Source organism: Saccostrea echinata, unplaced genomic scaffold, assembly GCF_033153115.1.
Source record: "Saccostrea echinata isolate AGI-Se365-2 ecotype Australia unplaced genomic scaffold, CSIRO_AGI_Sech_v1 ptg000033l, whole genome shotgun sequence".
Taxonomy (NCBI): Eukaryota; Metazoa; Mollusca; class Bivalvia; order Ostreida; family Ostreidae; genus Saccostrea; species Saccostrea echinata.
The window spans coordinates 7,092,924-7,118,715 of record NW_026889782.1 but is presented as its reverse complement, the minus strand read 5'-3'; the positions used below and the strand labels follow the sequence as shown (position 1 = coordinate 7,118,715).

Genomic DNA, 25,792 nt, shown 5'->3' with positions numbered 1-25,792 from the left:
CAGACAGGACATAAACAAACTTATAATCAGTGCTTCTGTACTCTTTTAATTCCTTGTTGAAATCTCTTACATTGGCCTCTCTTGGTCTTTGATGAACATTTAATAAGACAAGTTATTTTTGTCTCATTTTTATTTATCTGTTACTTACAAGTCTACCTGATCATTAAAACCATGAAAGTACTTTTTGTATTATACAATAAAAATTCTTGCATAATTCTCTTACTCTATTAACCTTTCAAGTACATTATTTACAGTGATTAATTATCACAAGTAAATGGAAAAGGGAAATAACTCCTCTCAGTAGAATACAAATTAATAGAGCCCTGGCCTGGACCAGAACACTTGATCAAATGGTTCTGATGTTCAAAAATCTGGTAAAAATACCCTTCCTTATTAAAACTTTTACTCTTTTTGCCTCTGATATGCCCAGGTGCAGAGAAGATTTTTAAAGCATTAATGCATTTTCACTATATAATAAATAGAGCCCCGCCCTAATATCAGAACCTCTGATCCAGGGGTCATGAAATTCACAATTTTGGAAGAGGCATCCTTGCTTATCATAACCATGTATTTGTTTAAATAATACCCAGGAGAAAAGAAGAAGATTTTCAAAGAAATAATGCACTTTCATTATATGATCTATATAGCCAAGTCCTACCACCAGAACACCTGACCCTGGGGCCATGAATTTAACAATTTTGGTAGAGTCACCCTTGCTTATCATAGCTATGTATTTAATTTGTTTAAATAATACCCAGGAGTAGAGAAGACGATTTTCAAAGAAATAATGCACTTTCATTATATGATCAATATAGCCCCGCCATAGCACCAGAACACCTGACCCTGGGGCCATGAATTTCACAATTTTGGTAGAGTCACTCTTGCTTATCATAACTATGTATTCAATTTGTTTCAATAATACCCAGGAGTAGAGAAGAAGATTTTTTAAGAAATAATGCACTTTCACTATATGATCTATATAGCCCCGCCCTAGCACCAGAACCCCTGCCCCTGGGGCCATGAATTTCACAATTTTGGTAGAGTCACTCTTGCTTATCATAACTATGTATTTAATTTGTTTAAATAATACCCAGGAGTAGAGAAGAAGATTTTTTAAGAAATAATGCACTTCACTTTATGATCAATATAGCCCCGCCCTAGCACCAGAACCCCTGACCCTGGGGTCATGAATTTCACAATTTTGGTAGAGTCACTCTTGCTTATCATAACTATGTATTTAATTAATGTTTCAATAACACCCAGGAGTAGAGAAGAAGATTTTCAAAGATATAATGCATTTTCACTATATGATCTATATAGCCCCGCCCTAGTACCAGAACCCCTGCCCCTGGGGCCATGAATTTCACAATTTTGGTACAGGGCTCAATGCTTATTACAATCATGCCAACAGTTTGACTGCTTGATGTCCAGGAGTAAAGAAGAAGATTTTTAAAGATTGCATTAATTTTGATGGTTTTGGCCCCACCCCTCAGGCCCCAGGGGGGCAGGGGCCACGAATTTCACAACTTTTGTTCCCCTTCACCCATAGATGCTATATGCCAAAATTGGTTGAAATTGGTTTGCTGGTTCCAGAGAAGAAGCTGAAAATGTTCAAAAGTTTACGACCGACGAACGACGCACGACGACGGACGAAAAGAGATAGCAATAGGTCACCTGAGTGACTCAGGTGACCTAAAAAAAGAGAATTCGTTTAAAAAAGGGGGCATCTTAGAAGAAGAGTCATTTTTACAAGTACCCCGTGCAACAGATATATATCTACATTTACGATCTATGACCTCTTAGTAAGTGTTGTCCATGTGAAACGGTTTCAGTTTTGGGAGAAGGGAGGGGGCACAAATAAGCAAAAAGTGATTTTTACATAATGTTAGTAATTGTGCAGCTACCGGTTAATGTTAACATACAAAGTTCGAGGAATGAGACACAAACGTTGAGCAGACATTTCCAATATTATTGACAATTCTCAATTAAAAACTGAAACCCACATGAACTTTGATAAGTGTAAGCGTTAATGATAATTACTTCAATGAAAATGCTTTTAATTAAAGACTGGGAGGAATGTAAAGTTTATAATTCTAATTAAAATCTTTCAATCTATAATTAACAATTACCAAGCCAGCATCAGAATGTTTATGTTTAATCTAGCACTGCTCTCTAATATTATCAGTTCTCACGGTAAAGTTCCTCTCCCTAGAATCATCTGTTGTCAATCATTATTATATGCATGGAAATATGTTCAATCTGATGGTCACTCAATAAATAGTAAACTATAGAGACATGTTCTCCTACCTCTCTCTCTCTCACAACATTACAAACAAATGAGCGAAATAGGACTCCTCCTATTTCTTTACCAGCTGTTGTAGCAAACCAAAGCGTCAATATTAACTAAGAAAGAATCCCTCTGTTTACTGGATTTGGCTTCTATTCGATGTCGAAGGAACACCACTTTCACTTTAATCATTGACGCATTGTGTTATATAAAGTAAAGGACGAATTCTTAAAAAACGTTTCTTGGGAATTATTAATCGTATTTGTAATATTTGTCGGCTTTCCTGTGGTGTTGCAAGCACATGGACGTGGCACAATATCGATTTTAAACTTTTTGCGAACGTGTGCCTTTCATTACGATTTTATTTGACATTCATTTTAAAGTTTAATGATTGATTTCTTATGAACACAAAACACTTTTATAACTTGTAGATGTATTTCAATAAATGATTGTGGGATGTTCACCCATTTATTGATATGAAAACATGTATGTATCAAAGGAAATTTACTTGGATAATTGGTTAACATAATCAGGTATTGTCTGCAAGGTCGATCACTGCGCATTGTTCACCTCGGAGCGATAGATGACTGTTTTTTTTTTATGCCCGATCGAGAATTTTTCACTCATATAGAGAGTCACCTTATACCAGTGAAGAGCTTTAGATTTAGACCTTTACTTGGCACTCAGGGTCATTAGGCAGTGAGGGCTCCTTATCGTGCCAACGCCTAATGTGACACAGGGCCTCGTGTTTTTTTTTTAGATCTCATCCGAATGAACTGCAACTTTCACTTAAAAGTGCCGAGCGCTTGGCAAAGGAAGAGATGATATCAATTCTTTTTATCGACTTAGTCGCGACCGTGATTCGAACACATGACCATCCGATCACGGAGCGAGCGCTCTACCGACTGAGCTGTGTCGGTCCGATAGATAATTGACACGGCAAGAAGCCCAACTTTGAAGGTGCTAATGAAAAGTACCGGGTAATTATAAAAACTAACAATTGGTTAATTAATTCATGATTTGGCAGACCTTTCTCGAACCTACAGTTTATCAGTGTATGTGTATAGCGTTTCCCTGCTATACTACTTATTACTTAAGTACAGGGATGGCGGAACAGAGAAAATACCATGATAAAATAATCCGCGATTTATTAGTGCCCGCTATATACTATATAATAACTGCAAATACAATAATGACGGAGCTGACAGAGACACGTCTGCACTCTGCAGCAGATAACAGAATGGAAGAGAGCGAGGATAGGTACACGTCACGGCAGGTGCGTGTCGTGTACCACGTGGTCGGAGGTAGCAGGGCAATCCGTGCCAGCACTTCCAGCAGGGTCGGCACTTCCGGATCCGGACATCCAAGCCCAGGACAGACATGATATCTAGCGTGATATCACGTCCGCGACTCCGTAGCGAACGACCTATCCTGGAACTGGCTCCAATACATCGTCCCTGGAACATCGGGCTACATTAATCATAGATCAGGGCAATATCCCTGTATAATTAAAAAGATCTGCTTCCCAAGCAGTGAGAACAAACATATATATAAAATCACGCTAGCAAACAGCTACACATTCTTCCGCACCCTTGCGGAAACCTAACCTAGGGATTGCCAACACTGACGGGACTGCATTCGGGGCAAGTATATTGAGGTACTGATTTAGCATAATCCTCACTTATACCCACACACCTGGGATGAAACCAGTCCCGGCAACTGTCGCACTGGACCATCAAACCTTTAGGGTTGGATTGTGAGCATAAACAATACTGTTTAGATTTAGTCCCCTTGGTAGCTTTAGGTCTCTTGGGCGCACTAGGCCGATTTGACCTTTCCCTTACCCGTTTCCGGGTACCCAGATATGGACCTACTTGTTCCGCTGGCTGCGGGTCCACTCTAGTTTTTCCCTTACTCCCCGGGTCCCCAGGACTTACCCCTGAACCCGTGGCCCCAAGCGGCTTAGCTACATCACTCGTAGGAGAATTAACCCGGTCTCGGTCTGCGGACAATCTACTTTTATATGATACTAGCCATTTCGGGAGTTGTCTAGAATCGTACATTTTCAACTTGTCATGGTGCATAACCTTGACGATTTGGAGTATATCCGGTGTGGCAATTCACCGCCGACCGCAATGCCCCAGCCAGTGGATCCAAAAACCTATCCCATGTCTTGGGCTGACCATCAGTGTAGCAGCGGACCGCATCCATTAAGGTGCGGTTGTACCGTTCTACTTGGCCATTCCCGGGAGGTCTGTTTGGCGTGGTCCGGGCCTTATAAATACCCAACATTGTACAGATTTTACAGAAAAGCTCACTTTCAAAATTACGGCCCTGATCTGTAAGAATTTCATAAGGATAGCCGAATCGCGAAAAGAAATCATTTATGGCTGATCTGGCCGTGACCGCCGCTGTTTGAGACGGGAGCGAAATGCACTCAACCCACTTGGTAAAGTTATCTACCATCATGAGTATATACTCATTTCCGCTATCTGTTCGGGGTAGTGGCCCAAGGAAGTGTAAGTGCACTCTCTCCATCGGACTCCCGGCCTGGTAGCTTTTCATTTCCGATTTATTCGGCAAAGAACCCCTCTTATTCCGGGCACAAATGTCGCATGTCCTAACATATAACTGAATGTCCTTGACCATCCGCCTCCAATAGAACTGCTGTTTAAGTCTCTATTTAGTTCTTTGTATACCCTGGTGACCGGACGACGGAATGTCATGACGTAAGTGCACTACCTTGGACCTAAGACTCTTCGGAACTAACAATCTACGAGGCATATCCGAGTCGTCCGGTTCTCGCCAAATAACACCTGTCTCGTCCAGTGTAAAACAGTCTCTTTCCAGAAGATAACATTTCTCTTCCGGACTACAGATAATCATGTCACTTTCGGTAGGTAAACTCCCAAACTCTTAAGTACTGCCTCAGGTAAACCATGGCCTCGTCTGATTTCTGTTTATGAGCCATATCTGCGGGACTGTAAGATGATAGGGAAATTCCCGCAGTGTCACCCTGAGATACCTGACAAACTTGAGGCTTCACTTCCTCAATCTCGGGACTTAAAACTCGACACCCCATTGACAGCGATTTCAAAACTCGGAATTTCAGGGGCACCTGCTGTCAACGGAACACCTTCCCAAGTCTTTGTCACAATAGCCTGACGGAGAGTGGGATCTAACATCTCATAATCCCCCCCCCCTTTCAGCGGACTGATTCTCCGTTCCAACAGGCGATTCCTTAAGGGGCTGGGAAAGTGGAATTACATCGTCAATTTCGGTATTACAGTCATGCCAGCCCTCATGTGCTCGGCGGCAGTACCTGCATCCGCCAAATGGCAAACCTTCGACTCTGATTTTAGTAGAGTAACTCTGGCAAGTGTCTGGTATGTCTCTGGACAGCGCATCGGCATTCACGTGCTTCTTGCCTGGGCGATGGACTATCCACATATTGTACTGGCTCAGCTCTTCTAACCAGCGAGCAATCTGATTCTGCGGATGCTTAAAGTTCATCAGCCAGACCAGGCTATGGTGGTCTGTCCGGACTGTGAACTCTCTGCCCATTAGCTAATGGCGACATTGTCTAGTAAACTTGATTACCGCCAATAACTCCTTTCTAGTAGTGCAATACCTGCGCTGTTCGGATGACAGCACAGCGCTGCCATACCCAATTGTTCGCTTTCTTCCATTCTGGACTTGGCTAAGTTCCCCGCCTACGGCATGATCCGAGGCGTCAGTATCCAGAATGAAGTGACCTGTACTGTTCGGAATAGCGAGTACTGGGGGTTTGGTAATTAATTGGATGAGTTCCTCGAAGGCTCTTTGTTGTTCAGCGCCCCACCGGAAACCACTCTTTCCGGTAACCGCGTACAGCGGAGCCGCAATTCTCGAGAACTGGGGAATGAAACTACGGTGATAGTTAGCGAAGCCTAAGAAACGCTCAACGCCCTTCACATCGCAAGGAACAAGCCAGTCATGTACTGCCTCAATGTACTGATCCCCCATCTCGACTCCGTGCTCGCTCACGGTTCTACCTAGGAACTCTAGTTTTAAATGGCTCACACTTCCGAGGCTTAAATTTAAGACCATAGGCTCGGAATCGCTCAAACACTTGTCTCAGATTATCAAAGTGAGCATGTGCTGAAGCCCCCAATAATAATACATCGTCGAGAAAAGCTAATGCAATTTTCCAGTTAAGTCTGTGCAATACCAGATTGATGGCCCTAGCGAAGGTCGCGGGAGCACTGCACAGACCGAATAGTCCGTATTTGGTAATAAAGGCTGTCTTCTTCCGGTCTTCCGAAGCTATTTTAATTTGCCAATAGGCCGCATTGGCATCCAGTTTAGAAAACCAGCGGTTTCCCGCTAGCGTGTCCATGCACTCTTCGATGAGTGGTAGGGGGTACGTGTTCTTGACTGTCACTTTATTCAGGGCTCTGTAGTCCACGCACCAGCGGACTCTACCATCCTTCTTCGTGACTAGGACCGGGGCAGACGCCGTCTGAAGAAGATGGATGGATAACTCCGGCCTCTAACATTTTGTCTAGATGACCCTCTTCCTCCCCCTGGAACACAGTAGGAGTGCGGCGCATCCGCTGTTTAACGGGAAGTGCATCACCAGTATCTATCCGATGCTCAATCTCGGAAAAATTTCCGAGGTCAAGGTCATCTACAGCAAAGACATCAGCAAATTCTTCAACTAGCTCTACAGCCTGAGACTGCACTTCCACAGGCGCACTCTTCCCTAACTGATCTAGGAGTGGTGCTATATGTTTATAACTAGACTCCCCCTCCACTGACATGCGGCGCACTGTGGGATCGGTACTCTTAACAGACATAGCAGGAGCAGCTTTCCCTAATGTAGTACAGTCTTGATTATATGACTTCTGTCGGTCAGGTTTAGGATACATAGCTTAGCTTTGTTTCCTGCAGCATTGTATGTCCGCGAAGCTACTATACCAAGCGGAAATATGCTGGCTGGCTCCAGCATAAATTCTGGCATATCGGAACTAGGGGTGTACTCGATAACTTGGGCAGTGTGCGGAGGGACCCGCACTCTGCGGCATCGAGTACTGACACTGTCTCATCAGCACTCAGGGCGAAAATCGTATCAATGCCCTTGACCCTTAATGTACCGGCTTCACAGGAAACTTCTGCACCGTGTGCACGCAGAAGTCAATTCCCAAAAGCATTTCGTCTTGTAAGGGGCCAACATAAATCGGGTGAACAAAATCATAATCCCCGATGAGAAGATTTAAACTTCCGAGGTCCTGGGCGGTCATCCCAGCCCCCTCGCCTGCTAGCCTAACATTAATGTCCCTAACAATCTCGGGCTTCGGCCTCAATGACTTGTACACCTCCCCCGAGATTATCGTGATGTCGGCTGCCGTATCTATTGTCGCCTTAATTTGCTGGCCCCCTATCTGTATAGGGATTCGGCACGCACCTGAGCTTATACTTCGACTACCTGACCTTATAGAGGGAATAACATAAGTGGCCTTGACATTCGGAGTATCAGAAAAGGTCACCCTATTCGTACTAGACGAACGCTCCCTACACCTAGTCTCGGCAGACTTTTTCAGACACGAGCACAGGGACTCTAGGTTACTCCTACGCGGACAATTCCGCCGTATGTGTCCCGGTTCTTTGCATTCATAACAAACTACTGTCCCTGAACTCTGTGAGCGCCCTTGACTCGCTGATTTCCCTGTTATAGGTTTACGAGTTGGGCTACGGGCCCTACTTCTCTCCCTAGAGTCGTGAGTGGAACCAGTTTTCCGGTCCTCATACTTGTCTCGGCACTCGGAGTCCGAGAGCTTACGTCGGTGAGCAGGAGGCGAGCGAGAATCTTTCCGCCCTTCACGGTCCCGCTCTGAGAAAACGGACCTCACAGAACGTGGACGACGAACCACTGCACGGCGGCTTAACTGGTAAGTTTTTACTCTTTTTATTGCCTCCGCCAGAGTACATGGGGGATTGTTGATCAACTGTTGACCCGCCTCACCATCACTGCAGCCAAGAGCAAATCTAACAATGAGCTGCTCCTGGAATATTTCTGGCGAGGTTCCGCCACCAAAGGCCTTCTGGGCAGTGTCCATGACTCTATCTGCCCACTGTTGCATTGTTTCTTCTGGCTTTTGCATGGGCTATCGAGCTGAATTCCAGCTGTGAGGCTGCTCTTAAGGAACTTTTCCCAAACCTCTCCTCCATCCGGAGGACAACTCGGAAACGTAACAGCCCCCCCCCCCTGCGACGCAGGATATCGAAGTACTTGAGCGCTGCCCCCTCCAATGTCAAACTTAGGGCAAACAGACTATCGGGGTCACCCCACTGATGGTATTCAGCGATAGTAGAGAACTTTGAATAGAATGGTCCTCACTCTACATCCCCATTGTACTTCATCCACTTAGCTGGAATATTCCTACTCACGCTACTCCGAGTAGCAGGAGGAATTAAACTCGGAAACTGCCATACAGGGTGACATTATCCGGGGCACCCTCCCCCTGGGGCATCGGTGTGCTACACACACCCGGAGCAAACCTCACGCTTCCGGAAGGTGGGACTTCCCGCGGACTGGGCCCTCCCGGGGTACTCCCCAGACCCTCTTGGTCATTTCCCCCAACACGAGCGTCCCAGTCCTTACTAGGCCTCAAAGTCCCCCTCCCCAAACCGAAGGAACTGAAATCACGGTCCCTTATGCCCGGCAACCACTAACACGGCAAATTATAAATTTACATGAAGCGGTAAATCCGCTAAGCAACAAACGCAAGTAAAAACATATATACAAAATAACACAAAACAAATACTGCTGTCTAATTTCCAAGATGGCGACGGACACTAACACGTGCGGGCCAGGTATTACCCCGCAGTTAAACTAAAATACCCTGGTACGCCGCGCCAATATAGCGTTTCTCTACTATACTACTTAAGTACAGTGATAGCGGAACAGAGAAAACACTATGATAAAATAATCCGCGACTTATTAGTGCCCGCTATATACTATATATAAATGTACAAATACAATAATGACTGAGCTGACAGAGACACGTCTGTATTCTGCAGCAGATAACAGAACAAGAGGCCCATGGGCCACATCGCTCACCTGAGTAACTTTGGCCATGCTGTTCATTACCAGACTTCCCCCCTTGTAATACCTATTGTGGCCCCGCCCTACCCCCGGGGGCCATGATTTGAACAATTTAGAATCTACACTACCCCAGGATGCTTCCATATAAGTTTCAGTTTTTCTGGTCCAGTGGTTCTTGAGAAAATTTTTAAAGATTTTTCCTATATATTTCAATGTTTCCCTATTGTGGCCCCGCCCTACCCCCGGGGTCATGATTTGAACAATTTAGAATCTACACTATCCCAGGATGCTTCCACATAAGTTTCAGCTTTTCTGGCTCAGTGGTTCTTGAGAAGAAGATTTTTAAAGATTTTTCCTATATATTTCAATGTAAAACTTGGATTCCCTATTGTGGCCCTGCCCTACCCCCGGGGGTCATGATTTTAACAATTTAGAATCTACACTATCCCAGGATGCTTCCACATAAGTTTCAGCTTTTCTGGCCCAGTGGTTCTTGAGAAGATTTTTTAATGACCCCACCCTATTTTTGTCTTTTCTTGATTATCTCCCCTTGTAAGGGAACTTGGCCCTTTATTTTAACAATTTAAACTCCCCTTCACCCATGGGTACTTTGTACCAAGTTTGGTTAAAATTGGCCCAGTGGTTCTTGAGAAGAAGTTGAAAATGTGAAAAGTTTACAGACGGACGGACGGACGGACAACGGGTGATCAGAAAAGCTCACTTGAGCTTTCTGCTCAGGTGAGCTAAAAAGAGAGCGAGGATAGGTACACGTCATGACAGGTGCGTGTCGTGTACCACGTGGTCGGAGGTAGCAGGGCAATCCGTGCCCAGCACCTCCGAGACCACCACATGTGTATACAAAAATACAGAGAACCTACGACATTACGTAATCTCGCGTTCCGGTTTACATGTTCTTAAAAGTGATTGCTTTGAACACATTTAGAAATTCGTTAGCCCACAATAAACTTTCGCGCTCAGGAGCGCTTTCGCAAAAGGCGCTTAAATTAGTACTGCGCCATATTTTTTTTTTTTACAGTATTACATATATCAATGATTATCAGAAATAAATTTGATTCCACAGCATGGATTTCGACATCATAGGATAAGAGTTATTTTCTCTCTCAGAATTTTGCGATGTGTAAACTTTTGCATTTGTACTCACAAATGCTTCGCACTTTCAGTCTGTGAGTATACAAACACACGAGTTTAAACGACTACACATCGTTTAATTCTGAAAGAAAAGAACTTTTATCCAATAATGTCGAATTCTCTTTTGTGAGTTGGGGGTGTTAGAGTGTGTATGTGCTCCTCATTACACGTTATGTCATTACTTTTAAAATATTGCAGAATGTTTTGCTTTATTGTAAGTTCGTGACCTGTTTAAACTATCAGTTAACAATCACCTCTAGAATACATATTCCGCACGCACTGAATCAAAACTACTCTTGCTTCTGTAGTCGTACGCATTTAAAGTCGCCTAAAACAGAATCTCTTCAAAGACGAGGAGTATTGAAATCTTAATTTAGAACGCGAAATTCTTTAGTACTTTCAATTTGACAGCTTCAAAAAATGCTATGAACAATCCTTTCATTGGCATTAGAATACATTATATTTCATTTAGATATTTTACAAACGTATTCTTGTTGCATTTCAAAAACAAGCCAGCCACTGAAGATAGACCATCCACTACCGTGGCAATATGTCCCACCAGTGCTTCCAATGTTAACGACATCCCCAGCTTGAAGCTGGATAGGGACGACCCAAGTGCAGCTTGAAAAGGCACCAGTTGTTGCCAAATTGTTACAGTAATTAAGTTGATGTCTTGTACCATTGACCAGTAGTTCGGTATCAAATATTTTCCCAGCAGCGGTTGAGGTTTCCCAACTAAAGACATAAAAGCCCTTCATTGGTGCTGTAAAATGGCCTGTGGTGGGGTTATAGCAGTTGTGGAAGTTACTTCGAACAACATCGTACACAACATCCACCTTGGAGGACGATGTCAAGGTCATACTGTCCTTCCTGCATTGGTGTTGATGCTACGTAATTGCCAAAATAAAATATATTTTAATTTATATACAAGTATATACATATATATAGAGAGAGAGAGAAGCACTCAACTGAAATATACAGTTGTAATTTTCTGTATTTTTCTACCACATTTATTGTAAGAATTTCTGCACATACGGACTACACACTTACAGGATTACAATTGCTATACAATTAAAGCCTACTACAAAACTAAACATTTCTTTGTTTTCTACACATCAACAATTATCAAAACGGTTTCAGAAATAGGTAAATACACTGTATTTACCTTTTTTCAAGGACGAGAAATTTAAGCCTTTATATTTTTGTGTACAAACTTTGTGCATAAATAGCAGTTAAAAATAAACATGAGGTAACTTTAGATTTCAGGTCTGTATTCTCAGTTCTCAATGCAGTGACCTCTCGGGAGAGTCCTTCAACCAAAGATTCCATGCGAGCTAAACGCTGTTCGACAGCCGAAGGATCGTTAAGTAGCAATTGGTAATACAAATACATGTATATACTACCACGAAATTGTTTTAAGCACAATAAATAAGAAGCCATGTTCCTCTGCGAAAAAGACAAACATTGTAATCTTTGCCTTGATCAAAATAAGACACCGCTCTGGTTTTCGTACGTTAAAATACGTAAGTGCTTTAGGGGGGGAAATGGTCTATTAAGTTTATTTATACTTTGCTCTAATAATCATATTAAATATCAAACCTTAAAAGTTCTTGTAAAATATCAAACCTATCATTAAAAAAATATCATTAATTCGCTCAACCCAGTAGAACTAAAAATTACGATAACTCAAATGTTTAATGATTTCGAACGAGAATATTCTATTTATTGTCGAATATGAAAATGAATAAATATCGAGTGCAGGTCTGCTTACAATTTGCCCTTTAAAATGGTGTAGATTGATAAAATCAATGAACTATTTAAAAAAAGTTCCTGAGCAAGTTTGCGCTCTAAGCAAAAATTAAGTCAAAATTCATACTTTTTTCCCTTTCATCTTTTTTTTTTCAAATAAGGGGAAATCCCAAAGGTTTGTGACGTCACGGAGATATATATGCTTATTTTATTTTCCAAAATCAATAAAGCATTTTGCTATATACAATGTGCACTTTTCGAGAATTTTTCAAATTTGACTTTTATGTTATAGTTACACAATAGATATTAATTGGTTAGCGGTAAACACAGTTTTTCATTCACGAGGGGCGGAGCCCCTGTGAATGTATTTACCGCGAACCATTTAATATCTATTGTGTAAGTTACTTGTACCAGAGGACCAATGAGAGAAAAGCAAGTTGATAATTAGCACTGCCTACTACGAGGTGTCAAGTCACGGTCCGCAGTCTGTATAAATAGCTGTCTCCATCTGCAAGGATCATTTTTAGCTGCGGCAATCCTGCTGCAAATTGTTGATAAAAAATTCGGAATTGGTACGTGTGAAGATACTGTACCTATGGAATGTTGAAGACGCAGAAAAAAATGATTTTTGTCAGGTACAGGGGTAGCGATTGTTGACTTTTATATTCAGGCCGTCAACTCTGAAAGAAAATTTATCTTTCTATATGTTTATTTTTTTTTTTTTTTTTTTGGGAAAAAAGTGTGGATTGGTATGGGAAACATCGCCATTGAAATTTTTTTTATGGCAATCGGCGTACAGAAAAAAATGAAATGATTTCTGAGATTTTAATGAAAGTTTGAAATGGCATTGGAAGTGAAAAAATACCGCGGGGACTTCTGATTTGAAATTGCTATATGTATTTAGAGACGAGAAAGAGAATGACGAGAATTCGAGATAGGACTATCATTTACTGATTAACTGATTAAGGACCCTCTCTACACTTCACCCTAATTTCAGGCTACTTTTGTGTAGTTAGACTGACCCATCATTTGATATAGAAATAGAATAAATTGTAATCTGCACTGTATGACATAATTTGAAATAAACCCAAGTATTCTAAACATTATATTAGACAAAGATAGAGTAGTTGAAAACTTTATTTGCATGTATTTTCTCCATTTGAGTAAGCAAAAGCGAATTTTATTTATAACTACTTCACTATCTTTAAAGATTTTTCCTGGATAAAAAAGGCACGCTCCCTTTATTAAAAATGAATTAGTTAATTTCAAAATATCCTCCTTTACCACTGTTTACACTATATATTTTTCTCAAAGTCCAAAAACATTTTTCGTCAGTGTATAGAAGGTCCTTAAGGATGCGCGGAGAAAACATACAGAAACATTTATGAAGCGAACATCGACAAGCTAATGTTAGTATTCTTGTTGACTTGATTCATTCATCAGCCATTGCCAAGGTCTGGAAATTAACATCATTCATTTATCAGTCAAGATCTTGTCACAGTGTGGCTTGGTGCCAAAAGGTGGGCGTGACTTTAAAAAAACTGTGATTCTTCTGGCAAATACACCACAGCAACATCAAAGCAAAATCTAAATTTACCGCCAGTCCTATGGTACAAGAGGACAAGGATATGTCTTTAGCGCATAAAGTTCTTTAATAGCCACAATCTGAGTAAGGAGCTGATACTTACGTCGCGAGTTCGAATCGACTGCGGGACATGGAGACCGGTCCTTAGGATGAGACCGTATAAACCGAGGTCCCGTGTCGCAGTAGGTGTTGGCACGAAAAAGATCCTTCACTGCTGAATGACCCTAAGTAATTGCTAAGTAAAGGTATAAATTTGCAGCCCTCCACCGACAAGAGGTGGCATCTCCATACGAGTGAAAATTCTCGAGAGGGACATTAAACAACAAACAAGAGGCCCAAGGGCCTTAACGGTCACCTGAGTAAAACAATTTAAAGGATGCATAAACTGATAAATGAAGCTTTGTTGTTTTAAACAAGAGGCCCAGGGGCCACATCGCTCACCTGAGCACTATGGCTAGGAAAAAGCAGAAATCAGTTCAGTCTTGAAAGGGGGGGGGGGGGTCATGAATTGAACAAATTTGAATCTACATTATCTGAGGATGCTACCATATAAATATGACCAATCATGGCTTTGCTGTTCTTGAGTAGAAGAATTTTAAAGATTTAACCTATGTAATCCTATGTAAAACTTTGATCGCCCATTGTGGCCCCACCCGACCCCCAGTTGAACAAACTTGAAACTACACTACCTGAGGATGCTTCCATGTAAATATGACCAATCATGGCTTTGTTGTTCTTGAGAAGAAGATTTTTAAAGATTATTCCTATATATTCCTATGTAAAACTTTGATCGCCCATTGTGGCCCCACCCGACCCCCAGGGGTCATGATTTGAACAAACTTGAATCTACATTATCTGACGATGCTACCATATAAATATGACCAATCATGGCTTTGCTGTTCTTGAGAAGAAGATTTTTAAAGATTATTCCTATATATTCCTATGTAAAACTTTGATCGCCCATTGTGGCCCCAACCGACCCCCAGGGGTTATGATTTGAACAAACTTGAATCTACACTCTCTGAGGATGCTTCCATGTAAATATGACCAATCATGGCTTTGCTGTTCTTGAGAAGAAGATTTTTAAAGATTATTCCTATATATTCCTATGTAAAACTTTGATCGCCCATTGTGGCCCCACCCGACCCCCAGGGGTCATGATTTGAACAAACTTGAATCTACATTATCTGACGATGCTACCATATAAATATGACCAATCATGGCTTTGCTGTTCTTGAGAAGAAGATTTTTTAAAGATTTTTCCTTTATATTTCTATGTTAAACTTTGATCGCCCATTGTGGCCCCACCCGACCCCCAGGGGTCATGATTTGAACAAACTTGAATCTACATTATCTGAGGATGCCACCATATAAATATGACCAATCATAGCTTTGCTGTTCTTGAGAAGAAGATTTTTAAAGATTTTTCCTATATATTCCTATGTAAAACTTTGATCGCCCATTGTGGCCCGACCCGACCCCCGGGGGTCATGATTTGAACAAATTTGAATCTACATTATCTGAGGAGGCTACCAAATAAATATGACCAATCATGGCTTTGCTGTTCTTGAGAAGAAGATTTTTAAAGATTATTCCTATATATTCCTATGTAAAACTTTGATCGCCCATTGTGGCCCCACCCGACCCCCAGGGGTCATGATTTGAACAAACTTGAATCTACATTATCTGACGATGCTACCATATAAATATGACCAATCATGGCTTTGCTGTTCTTGAGAAGAAGATTTTTAAAGATTATTCCTATATATTCCTATGTAAAACTTTGATCGCCCATTGTGGCCCCACCCGACCCCCAGGGGTCATGATTTGAACAAACTTGAATCTACACTACCTGAGGATGCTTCCATGTATATATGACCAATCATGGCTTTGCTGTTCTTGAGAAGAAGATTTTTAAAGATTTTTCCTTTATATTTCTATGTTAAACTTTGATCGCCCATTGTGGCCCCACCCGACCCCCGGGGGTCATGATTTGAACAAACTTGAATCTACATTATCTGAGGATGCTACCATATAAATATGACCAATCATGGCTTTGCTGTTCTTGAGAAGAAGATTTTTAAAGATTTTTCCTATATATTCCTATGTAAAACTTTGATCGCCCATTGTGGCCCCACCCGACCCCCGGGGGTCATGATTTGAACAAATTTGAATCTAAATTATCTGAGGAGGCTACCAAATAAATATGACCAATCATGGCTTTGCTGTTCTTGAGAAGAAGATTTTTAAAGATTATTCCTATATATTCCTATGTAAAACTTTGATCGCCCATTGTGGCCCCACCCGACCCCCAGGGGTCATGATTTGAACAAACTTGAATCTACACTACCTGAGGATGCTTCCTTGTAAATATGACCAATCATGGCTTTGCTGTTCTTGAGAAGAAGATTTTTAAAGATTTTTCCTTTATATTCCTGTGTAAAACTTTGATCGCCCATTGTGGCCCCACCCGACCCCCAGGGGTCATGATTTGAACAAACTTGAATCTACACTACCTGAGGATGCTTCCACATAAGTTTCATATTTTCAAGCACAGTGGTTCTTGAGGAGAAGATTTTTTAATGATGCCATTAATTTTTCACGAATTCCTAATTATCTCCTCTTGGAAGAAGGTGTGGCCCTTCATTTGAACAAACTTGAATTCCCTTTACCTAAGGATACCTTGTGGAAAGTTTGGTTGAAATTGGCCCAGTGGTTCTTGAGAAGAAGATGAAAATGTGAAAAGTATACAACAACAACGACGACAGACAGCGGACAAATTTTGATCAGAAAAGCTCACTTGAGCCTTTGGCTCAGGTGAGCTAAAAAGCAGGAAAAATGGTATTATTAGGATCAACAGCATAATTAGTCTAGTATCTATCTTTGAGTTATATCCAAGACGCGATGTAGATTCGATATCGAGGCAAACTTTGAGATGGACATCGATACGTTGGTATGTTCTGAAGTAGGTGCTGAAATACGGAGGCTCCTGCTAAGAATATACGAACATTTTACAAAGAAATGGTCTGGTAATCATCACTGTGACATCTGCAAGTTAAAAGGTGTGTAAATTAAGTAAATATTTTAGCTTTGTATACTAGTTAAAATAAATTTTACAGAAGGTGTTTTCATAGCAAAAGTCATTAAATATTACGTATCCCTGGTTTGCGTTTATATTTTGCAATAAATCAAATAACTGATTAATGCCAGATACAAATTAGATTAATCTATATCATCTTACATGTATATGTATATCTTTAATTAGATAAATTTTATTCATTTCATTAAAATATCATGCAATATATATGCCAAAAATGAGCTAATCATTTTCGTTGTTAGTGCCTTATAATTATTTTCTATCATTTAAATAAATGTAAATAAAAAGATACAAGATTGTATCCAGGATACGGTCTCTTTAACTTAATGAACATTAAGTAAGTTTATCTTTCGAATACAAATGGTTCGCCTTTAGATGTTTCGTGAGCAAAAATATTGTATAAATTTTAAAATCGTATTTTTGTTTTTCAGATTGTAGCCAAGCAATAATCATAGATGGTTATATGAAAGGTACCAGACTAGTTTGCGACTTTATTGAAGGTGACATTTGTTGTGAGGAAATTGGCAGCAGACGCCTTTCAAAGGTTCATACTTCTGTGAAAATCATCAGCATTCTCTAATGAAGGTTAATGAGGTAAAGTTTATTCATTAACGAATTTTGTTATTGTTGTTTATTAATATTGTAGTTTTAGTATATCAATCATGAAATAGATCAAATATTTTTTTTTCTTTCTCCTACACTGTCTCTGTTCTCTCTTTGTCAATCCTTGTTAACCGATCATTTTATTTTCTTTCAAAATATATTTGTTCGAAAAACTTGGATACAATTGAACTTAAAAAAACATATATATGTTATTATCGGTAATAAACGAGTACAAAATAACCTAGGACATAAAGTTTTCTTGACATTTAGATTGAAACGCAACCTGAAATAGATGAGAATCAACTGCAGTGTAAAACAGAGAAAAGGAAACAGGCAGCTAACAAGCACCGGTCCGCTGGTATATGTTGTGCGGTGTACAACTTTGGGGAAGCTGAAGGCATAACCGAGATATTTGGTTGCGAATTACTCTCGTAAGGGTATGTATTCTTCACTTGGCTTTGGCACACTGTACAACATTTTCCAAGGTTATTTGCCTATGATGACGGCTGCCATTTGAAACGATATGTTAACAGTAGACAAAAAACAGCGGCTGGAAAGTTCATTGCAAATTTTACATTGTGGAGAAGATGCACTTTGAAAACCACGTTGACAAGTTGGTGTAAGCAAAATGTAAATTCTCACAAAGTTAAAGCATTTTGTGACTTGAACACTGAAGCATGCGAACAGACATTTAAATTTGTTTCAAAAGAGCTAAGTGGAGTAATGCCGCTTTTCTGGATTCAGGATTCATACTTGGAAGGAAGAGAAATATTTTACATAAGAACTGATAGTAAAAAGATCTTTCCTGATCTTTCCTGAGCAAGACTGCGCTCACTGTTTTTATCAAGAAAAATCTTTGATTTAATGGTGTGATGCGCGGTGCTTGTTCACGCGAGGAAATTCGGTCGTGATTGACAATTTTGTTTATTAATGTTCTTTACCTATTTTAGCGCTCTAGTTAAAGTAAATTAATACTTTTCTTGTAATAATTAAATGTACGATCCAAAATCATTGTCGGCTGCTGCATCTAGAGTAAAACTTGGTTGAATTAACAAAAATTAATCGAATATCTATATCGTCTGATTTCTTTGAGTTTGAAACCTGCTTTCCGTGAAATACAGGATATAGGCCTATCCTTGACGATACAGAAAATTGCAAATCTTCAGCATGCCATAATTACTGCAATATTAGGTAAGTGATCAAATGGTTAAAAATTGAGATGTACTATATAAACAGAAAAATTATTATGGCACGTCTACACTTTGTTACATATAGTTTGCATAGGTAAAAGAGCATCTTTCTTTTATATCGTTTTTTTTTCTCAGAATAGATAAGACCATTTAATACCTCTGCGTGTGTGGGTGTGTGTATGTATGTGTGTGCTGTGTATGTTCATATGTCCTGCAGTACATATTTACATGGTAACAGAGATCAGTCAAAAATGAATGTCTGCTACTTGTCTGCTAGGGTTTTTAGAAAACAAAATTAAGCTACTGTGCAATAGAATAGTTAGGAATGTCAAATCGAAATAACTGAAGAATTAATGGTTACAATGAGTCCAAGAATTAATGTACAAACTCCAGATATAATCTATTTATATATCGCTGGATTTGTTTACAGTTTCCTAGCAATACTCAGGGGAAATAACCCGCATTGAGGTCCCACACGGGATATTTCTTTGATTTATGAATCAAGAATATATTGTTATAGGTTGTTTATGTTTCATATTATTTATATTTGATAGAATAAATAATAAAAGATAGATAGATAGAAAGATAGACAGAATTGATAAGTTGAAAATTGTAAAGAAATATATGTTTATATTAGTTATAAAATATTTTAAAAAATAAATAAATCAATGAATAAATAAGTTTTTTTTCCAAAATTGATTTAAAAAAAGAAGAAGGATTATTTCATTAATCTCTGAAGATGAGTTGTAAACCACTGAAAATATTCACAAATTATTTTCAAGAAATTCATTTTAATTTTACTAAAAAAGAATTTCAAAAGTTATACAGTGTATAATGAAGAACCCTCCATACAGTAATAAAATAATTTGGACATTAAAAAAATTGATATAGCATAAAGGTGTAATTACAGAATTTTTTATTTTATTTTCAACATAGATTACCAACCATTTTTTAATTTAAAGAGATGAACATAAATCAATCAATGCTGCTTACTTAAATGGGGGAACTACAAGCAAGTAAACTGTTCAATTAATTTATGTTGGCCTAATAAAATGTAAAGAATGCTTGAAGTGATAACAAAGTGAGTAATTATGCAGTGTCAAAATATCAACAACAAAATTTTTTTAAAAAGTCAATCATTTGAAGATATGTTAAATTATTTGACGATATCATTAATTCCATTCATTAGACAATATACAATGTATATTCTCTGCTGTGTGCAATAATTGAATGGATGAGAAAATTGAATGAGAACATTATGTCTACTTGTAAATGTACATTTCTTCTGTATTTACTTGCACTGATGAGCTGTAAAGCTCAAACTTGACAAAGAATTATGCTGAATTGAAGATCTCACTAGTTAATTAGTTGCTCTCCTTAAAAAAATGTTGCTAACCTTAATTATTAATTAAATAGAAGAGAGCAATGATTTAATTAATGCACACAATAATTCAAATGAAGATAGCAATATTTCAATTATTGCACACACTAATTGAATTATTGCTCTCTTCAATTGAATAATATTGAAGAGAGCAATTATTCAATTATTGTGCACATCAAATCAGCAAATGATATCAACAACTGAATTGATGCAAGCAATAATTCAGATCTCACAATATCATTAACTATTGGAAGAGATCTTATTAATAATAATTAAATTGTTGATCATATCAAATGAATTGATGTTATCTTTAAATAATTGAATATATCTGCAATTATTTGAGTTTATGTGAATCTGATGCTGTAAAACCAGTATAGTGTAGATAAACTCAAGTTATTGTATCACACTTTCACTTATAGTGGGGTATATTAATTTGGGTGTGTCCATCTGTCTGTCTGTCATTCTGTCAGTACAAAACACTTCAGTGTCTAGATGATATCTCAGAAAGTAATTCAGCTTTTGCAATGACATTTTACCTCATAACTACTTACGAAAAGACCCCTATTGATTATTAAATCAAAAAGTCAAAGGTCAAGGTCAGACTTTCATATATTAAATTAAAAAAAAAACATTTTTTTCCTGAAGCAGGGCACATAAATTCCCTGAATTGGCTTGTTCTATTTCAGATCTAAGGGCAGATCATTATTACTTCATAAAACACCAATAATTAGAACTCTTTAGTGTGTTGTGTATAGAAGACCCATAAAGTAATTCAATTAAGAAATTAAAGATGCATGAAAATTGATTGAGCACAAAATAAAAGTGATGTGCTGTTTGAAATCTTTAATTAATATGTTTTTTGTACTGACAAAGAGTTTTGTCATACACAGTATACAAAGCAAAGCATTTATTTCTGTTAACAGTGTCAAGATCCATGTCTTTTCTTATTATGGTGGAAATACCCTTTCATTGATCTAATATTTCATATACATGCACTGTACATTACAAACACAGAAAATAACTTTGAAAATTACTAATAAAAATTGTTCAGCATTATTTTTTTTTAATTTTGATTTTAGAAGCAATCTGTCTGATCATGCCTAAAGCATACAACAGTTGCTGGTGTCATCATAGAACTTGTGGTGGATCTGAGTCAAGGAGGCAAATTAGAACGCAACCACTGATAAAGGAAACAGAGCCGCGATTAGGGAGAGCAGTAACTGAGGAGGATGTAATTTGTCAAAAATGTTACAGATCTTTTTCTCGCAAACAAACAGTTGTTGGTGCCTCAAGTACATGTACTCTAACATGCAGTGATCCAGAATCTTCCCCATCTCTGCCCACTTGTAACTCAGATTCAAATCCCTTATTAAAAAGTCCAAAATCAATATGCCTTCCCATAACATCAACACCAAAAGGTCACAGAAAATGTGTCATTTGCAGAAAGCCATACTCAGACAGAAATCGCCTTATAAATATCCCAAAGTCCTCCATTGCACAAGCTTTTGTTGAAACAGGAATCTTCATCAATGATGACAGCAGATGCTGCAAGATGCATGTTGAAGATGGCCACCTAAAAAAAGATGCACTCTCACTACTAACAACAACAAAAGGTGAAGAACAACTATCAAGAACTGACATATGCAAGCTTTTATCTAGCCTTAGAACTACCATCAAATCAGCAACTTACCTCAACTTTGATGTTCCATCTCTTTTGAGTGAAGAAGACTATTTGAGTCTCACTGGCTTAAAAAGAGAGCAATTTGCAGAACTTATTAATGAATTAAAGAATCTAAGAAACAATTCCAGCCGTACCAAGAGAACATGTCTTGCTGTATTCCTGACAAAACTCCGAACTGGCCTTCCCAACACAATACTCTCCACAATCTTCAAGCTTTCTGTATCTCAGATTCAAAGAATAATTCCATCAGTAAGAGAGGCTCTCATGCAGAATTTTGTGCCAAAACATTTTGGATTCCAACATATAAGTCATCAGGAATTCTCTTTGCACCATACTACTCCAATTGCCAGAAAGCTTTTCAACAGTGAGGACAACCCAGATCAAGCTGTGCTAATCTTGGATGGCACATATATTTACATCCAAAAGAGTCATGATTATGAATTCCAACGACTTTCATACAGCCTTCATAAAAATCGTCCATTGGTGAAACCTATGATGGTTGTGGCCTCTGATGGGTACATCCTAAGTGTTCTGGGACCATATGTAGCAGATTGTCACAACAATGATGCCAGCATAACAAAGCATATGTTCTCACAAAATGCTGAAAACATTCAAGGTATGTCTACTGTTGCAGATTTGAAACACAAATATGTCTTTTTAATAAATCAAAGTAGTGAAAGTAAAAATATAATAGAAGTAAGAACATTGATATTATTTTTGTTCCAGTATGGTTAAAAGAAGATGATGTGGTCGTAGTTGACAGAGGGTTTAGAGATGCAGTAACTTTTATGGAAGATAACGGATTAAAAGTCCACATGCCATTCTATCTGAAAAGGGGAGAAAAGCAACATACAACTATGGAAGCCAACCTATCCAGAATGGTCATAAAAGTAAGATGGGTGGTAGAGAGTGCTAATGGCAGGCTAAAACAGTGGAGACTACTGGACAAATTTATTCCTAACAAGATGCTTCCACAGGTAGGAGATTTTGTTAGAATTGTCTGTGCACTATGTAACTGTTTTAGGCCTTGTCTTGGAAACTGAAGAAGTGGCCATCAGAATGCTGGAACGATCACAGAAATCCAATGAAGTCCAGGTTCTTGTTCAAGAAAACAACCTGTTAACTCGCCGTGCTGTGTACACAGCTATTGATGCCTCTTCTGAGCTTGATGATTTCCCTGTCCTTTCACTTGATGACTTGCGCTCTCTTACAGTAGGAATTTATCAAATAAAACATGCAGAGAATTACACACGAGAACATTTAAAAGATGAAGGCAGCTATGAAGTAATGGTATGCCATGATTTTCCAAATCTTTTGAGGGTTAAAATTCAGTCTAGGCATTCTAGAAATGTACTTCACACACTTTGGATAAAATATAGAGGTAAGGAGGAGAGTGTAGAGGCCATTTGTGGTTGGTACTGTACTTGCAAAATTGGAGCAAGACTGGTTGGTTGCTGTGCCCATGTGTCCAGTGTACTGTGGTTCCTTGGATGGAAAAGGCATAAGGGTGAAGAACTAATGTCATCTGGACCAGGACCTAAATGCCACTTTCTGAATGCAGCGTATCAAGAAGATTCAGACAGTGACACTGTGAAGGAGTGAATTCCAGGATTTATGAATTACATAGGTCTTTCATACAAAATTCATCTTAAATGATAAATGTATTACATATAGAACATTAATGTTTACTTCAGTATAGATTTGACTGGATAATTTGTTGTTTTGGTGGTTTTTGTACATTAAATGAACTTGGATTTACTGGTATGCTAAAGGTGGAAACATGGGGTTACAATGATAAACTGAAGGGGAAACATATGCTAAGAAACAGCTATGCTGAAATAAAATCAAGGTATAAATTACGAAATACACAATAATACATAATAATAATATTTTCATGTAAAATGTGTTGATGATTTTTAATGGTGGGAGACATGCCAGTCTCTAACTGTGAAATTATCTCACATTGATAGTTAACTTGAACCTTAAACCCTTTCATGCTATTTTACATTTTACATGATATATGCATTGAAAAGTATGAATTATCTTTCAAATTGTATGAAATGCAAAGATTTTCAGACTTTGTGTAATTGATATGATTAGACATATATTTGTTGTGTAACACAGAAGTATAAAGATGTTTGAAAAAGATTGTTTCAATATGCATTACAATGGAGATAATATTTCATTGATACAGAAGAACCATGCAGTTTTTCTGTTTAAAATTACTGATAACAACTATATTTTGTTTTTGATTTTTATTTTTAATTAAATGTAAATAAACTACTCCCAATTATCAGATCAGCCTTAAACTTCATGTTTCAGCAAAGATCTTTGTTCCATATTACCACAGATATGTACGATAAGATTTCAAAATGGTTAAAAATTAGCTTTTTTCCAAATTTGAGACTTGTTGCCATGGTAACCATTCATCCATAACATCCTAAAATTCCTGAAAATATTTTTTGAAGGAAGCTTTTATGATATACAAAGTTTGGATTGAATCTTTGTTCATGTGTGCCATGCACTTTATGTAAAAGTGCAATATTTTTTTTATATATAAAAAATGGCTCTTAAAAATGTTTTTACTGTCATAAATAGAAAATGGTTGCCATGGAATTATGATTAATCGTTGCTAGGGAATAATTTGTTTTACATTGCTAGTTAAGTAAGAAGCTTATAAATATACTTCAGTTAACTTTAATGCTAATGAATATATTGGTTAATTCTTCACTACATGCTCATATTGGTTGCTATAGTATATAAATTGGTTGCTAAGATATGCTTGAGTCGTTGCTATGGTATTTTCCCATTAAATTAGATTTGTTCATACAATGCTAAGGAACTTTCAAACATACATATGATCATTAAAGGTAAAATGAAAATATTGTTGTTGGTTATTAATTCCAAAAACTGTTAAATAATAAATCCAAGAGCTTTCAACAACGTTATTACATGGGTGGTTGCTAGGCAACGGGGACATCAGAACAATAAAATAAAGATATAATTGTAAACTTAGACCCAAGTCCATCTTTTATTATAAATATTGTTGAAATCTGAAAGGGAGCAAAAAATGGTCCATACTGCACTTAGCTCTTTAAGCATGCAACGAAACATATGACGTATGCAAGCTACAATTTGTTTTATTTGATTAAGTGTAACATGTACAATGAAGACAAAATTCTAAAGAGTGCAAAGCGGATTAAACTTCAAAGCAATTAGAAGACTTTATAAGGAAATTATTATGAATAAGATGGAAATGTGTAAAAAAAAAAAAAAGTTATAAAAGATACGTTAAATGTTTTTGCACATTATTTGAGGAACAGATGATCTGTGTCAATCAATATATGACGGATATTTTTAATAACCAATGAATTTTAGAAAATGTCACACAGTTGTAATATTTAATAATGATTCCATTATTCATCAATTTCTTTTTATCGATATCGACGTCATAATTACGATATCGTCACAACGTTTACGTCAAAGGCTTATGTTATGATTAAGGTCGATATCAACATTTAATTGTCGATATCGACATCGCGTACATATCAACTAAGGTATATTGATCATATCGACGACGATATCGACACCACATTGTCGATATCGACATCAGAGTAGGTCTTTGACCCCATATTATTACTTCTTACATTTGCCTCTCTTGGTCTTTGAAGAACACTTAAAAAGATATGTTATTTTTATTTAATCTCATTTTCTTCATCTATTATTTCCAAGTCTACCCGAACATTAAAACTATGAAAGTACTTTTTGTATTATACAATTAATATTCTTGCATAATTCTCTTATTCTATTAACCTTTCAAATACATTATTTACAGTGATTAATTATCAAAGGTAAATGACAAAGGGGAATAACTTTGCTCAGCAGAGTGCAAATTAATAGAGCCCTGATCAGGACCAGAACACTTGAATAAATGGTACAGGTGTTAAAAATTATGTAAAATATACCTTGCACATATAAAACTT

At 38.1% G+C, this 25,792-nt stretch overlaps 1 protein-coding gene across 1 annotated transcript; it reads left to right on the top strand.

Annotated features, from left to right (window-relative positions):
* The first annotated feature begins 21,236 nt into the window (after positions 1 to 21,236).
* Positions 21,237 to 23,339, top strand: LOC133198612 (uncharacterized). The gene is made up of 2 exons (XM_061334663.1): positions 21,237 to 22,425; positions 22,536 to 23,339. The coding sequence occupies exons 1-2, from the start codon at positions 21,681 to 21,683 to the stop codon at positions 22,850 to 22,852; spliced, it is 1,062 nt and encodes a 353-aa protein (XP_061190647.1). The 5' UTR covers positions 21,237 to 21,680; the 3' UTR covers positions 22,853 to 23,339.
* Positions 23,340 to 25,792: the final 2,453 nt, after the last annotated feature.